This window comes from Limulus polyphemus, unplaced genomic scaffold (genome assembly GCF_000517525.1).
Source record: "Limulus polyphemus unplaced genomic scaffold, Limulus_polyphemus-2.1.2 Scaffold7127, whole genome shotgun sequence".
Taxonomy (NCBI): Eukaryota; Metazoa; Arthropoda; class Merostomata; order Xiphosura; family Limulidae; genus Limulus; species Limulus polyphemus.
The window spans coordinates 18,016-21,546 of NW_013672737.1; the positions used below are offsets into that span (position 1 = coordinate 18,016).

Consider the following 3,531-nt stretch of genomic DNA (forward strand, 5'->3'; position numbering starts at 1 on the left):
TCAAGAAAGAATAAACTAGTTTTGATCAAGAAAGGACTTGTATCTGAAGTTTCTCGGAAAGAATTTATACCAGAAATTAACAAACAAGCAGATACGCAACAATTCCAAACAAAGAGCAATATTCTGTACACTAATTCTCAGAGTTGTCCAATAGGTGCAATGTACATATTAATTGTCATTATTTTTCTTTCTCTGTTACTTTTGTTTCTGTGCTCTCAAGGAATTTACAGGAAGTGGTGATGATTTCTGTGATACTAAGAAAAACATCTACTCTAATGTTTGTGTCTGAGACATCATTTTGCTTTGGCATATCTTCTAAGGGAAAGCTTTATAAGTATTTGAATGATAAGGGCTTTCTTTGAGGTTTCTTTTTCTGTTTTTTTTTTTAAAGATTTAGTTTGATTTAGTAGATAGGGCCAGCCTAGAAGGACCAAAAGGTCCCTTCCTGTCTTTTAATGTGATATTATAGTAGTCTGGTATGTTGACATTTGGCAGAATAGTATCAAGTATCCACATAATGCAGGATTTACAAATGTTATGCAAAACAATTTCAGTAATGGACAGTAACAAGAATACAAATATGCAAGTATGCAAATGAACAAAATCTTTATTCAGATACCTTGTTGGTCATGTAATTTAATGAGTGGCTGATATCTAAATTACTGAATAAATTCTGGGTATTTCCTAATGTGCCCACATAAGACAAGGACAGGACAAGAGAGAGAGATAATCATGTAGTTATTTCATTTTATATCAGAACATAATTTTAGTGTGGTATCCCATGATCCTTAGATTACCAAAATATGTTAGTGATTATTCCAAGTTAGCATATGTAAAGGAAATTATCCCCAACTCATACAAATGAGTATTATCCCACTCAAGGAGGGTGTGCCAAGCAAGTGTAAGTTTACAGCCTTCATATATTCACAGTACAATGATTTTGCACTACATATAAAATGCCTACACTGAGTTTTTGAAAATTTCTTGAATATACTTGAATAAAGATACACTTATGTTGTATTACTTGTCATGAAAGGGTTGAAAATATCGATCACAAGAATACATATAAGTAATATTTTTGTCTTTCTTATGAAAATCAAATACTGTATTATGATGCGTAGAATAGAGTTGGCCCTATTATCAATAATTATTTTAGTTTTAATATTTTTAGGGAAGCTTGGAAAATGCTAGGTGACATGACAAAATCAGAAGCCATGGAACAGTATATTCAGACCTTGAAACAATTAAAACCAGAGTGGGACTTAAAGGTAATCAAAATATACTTATTGTAATAGTATGTAGAAATCTAAAACATGCTATTACATATCAGTAGTACATTTATTAGGACCGCAAAGTACATTACAATTATCACTTACTGAATTTCTTTGTACATTTAGATCCATCAGTTTAAACATAGTTAGCAACATTAAGTAACTGCACTGAAGCTTATAAATTAAAATCAGTTAATTGGTTTATAAAAGCTTAAGATCTGAAGTGTTTTATAATAGATAATTTGAATTTTATATGTAAAAATAAAAGAAATAATGAAAGAAATTTTCTCTTTTGACAGAATTCAGAAAATAATGTAATTAAGAAAAGTTTTGGTCCAGCAGTTAGTACAATGATGAATGACATAGTAAGTATTTAGTTTGTTTAATTTTATCAGAAGTATCATAAGAAGCCAGATTTCACAATAGCACATGTTTAATTACAGTAAACTAATATACATAAAACTTTTCTTTTCTGAAAATGTATTGATTTTGGAAAATGCTACTTTGAAAACAGCCATGACAGTCATAAGAATACTGGTCCATCTCGGCTGTTCCATCCTCTAAGCTAAATTAAAATGATTAAAAAAAATAAAATCTTAAAGCCATACTTCATCATTCATATACTTATCAAGCTTTTTCTTAAACTAACTTAAATTTACTGCCTCCACAACATCTGAAGCTGACCCATTCCAAAGGCCAACCACCCTGTTAGAAAAATGAAACTGTCTTAGTTGAAGATGACTCCTACCCTGCCAAAATTTATATCTCTGTCCCGTAGTCCTACCATTCTCACCATTAAATATCAATTATCAGTTCCCTTAACAATATTAAACATCTCATCAGATCCCCTCTAACTCATCATTTTTCAAGAGAAAACAGTGTCACAGATCTTAACATCTCTTTGTATGACAACCCCTCCATCACAGGCACCATTCTAGTAGCCCACCTCTGAACCATTTCCAATAATTCAATGTCCTTCCTAAGGTAAAGAGCCCAAGACTGAACACAATACTCCAAATGTAGCATAACCAGTGTAATATATAATGACATTATAACCTCTTTAGACTTGTATAAATGCAAGATAATGCATGTGAGTTATCATAATTTGAATTATAAGTATCATTTGGATGGGAATAACCTTAACAGTGTTATGAAGGAAAGGGATCTTGGTGCAGTAGTTGATCAGTCTCATAAGCCATCCAAGCAATGTGCTCTTGCTAGTGGTAGGGCAAATAGTCTTTTAGGTTGTATCTACAGAAGTATTGCATTATAATTAAAACCCATCTTCCATTTATTTGCCCAACTCACTAAATGATCTAAATACTTTTGTTAATCAGCATCATCCTTTTCACAGCTAGCAACACCCAAGACCTTAATATCATCAGCAAAATCAAGTAAGTTATTGACCATTGACCTTTATATATGTTGTTGATGTCAATGAAAAAGAGCAAAAGTCCTAAGACTGAGCCCTGAGGTACCCCACTAGTTACATTAATCCATTTTGACTGAACTCCATTTATAACAATTCTCTGCTTTCTTCCATCCAGCCAGTATTCTATCCAATTAGCTAACTTATCCCCCACACCTATAGAGATCTTTTTTTTAAGTATTTTATTTGGCTTCTTGTCAAAAGATTTGTAAAAATCCAGATACACCAAGTCTATACCCTTACTCTCATTTACATCAGCAGTAACCTTTTCAAAGAATGTCAAAAGATTTGTAAGGCAAGATTTTCCCTTTGTGAAACCATGTTGACTAGCCAATAAAATTTTAAACTTTGTTAAATTACTTTGCAAAGCATCTTTTATCAGACTTTCCAAAACTTTTCCCACAACTGATGTAAGACTAATAGACCTATAATTATTGACACAGTTTTTATCACCTCCCTTGAATAGAGGAGTTACATTAGCTAATTTCCAATCCTCTGATTACTGCCCACTATTCAAGAACTGACAAAAAATAGTAACAAATGGCTCACATATCCAATCCTTACCTCTTCCAAAACTTTTGTTTTAAATAATATTTAACCCAGGGGTGTTATTGCTCAGATCATCATCTTGTTCGTTCTTGTTTCCATCTATCAACTGTTCAAGATGAGGAGTATTGCTTAAATCTTCATCAGTAAAAACTGAAGAAAAAGCACAACTTAATAACCCAGCCATCTCATAATCATAAAATACTAGCCTTTCTTTTTCATCCCTCAAGGGTCTTACCCCATCCTAACATTTTGTTTACCCATGATATACTTAAAGAAATCTTT

The 3,531-nt window shown here is 32.1% G+C and overlaps 1 protein-coding gene across 2 annotated transcripts in view; it reads left to right on the forward strand.

The window, feature by feature from the left end:
• The window catches only part of LOC106474368 (acyl-CoA-binding domain-containing protein 6-like), a 33,654-nt gene that overhangs the window by 11,896 nt on the left and 18,227 nt on the right, over positions 1-3,531 (forward strand). For both annotated transcript variants that reach the window (XM_022402678.1, XM_013935059.2), the window contains exons 3-4: positions 1,172-1,268; positions 1,571-1,636. In XM_022402678.1, coding sequence (XP_022258386.1) covers positions 1,172-1,268; positions 1,571-1,636 — 163 coding nt within the window. The remainder of the gene's footprint in view (positions 1-1,171; positions 1,269-1,570; positions 1,637-3,531) is intronic.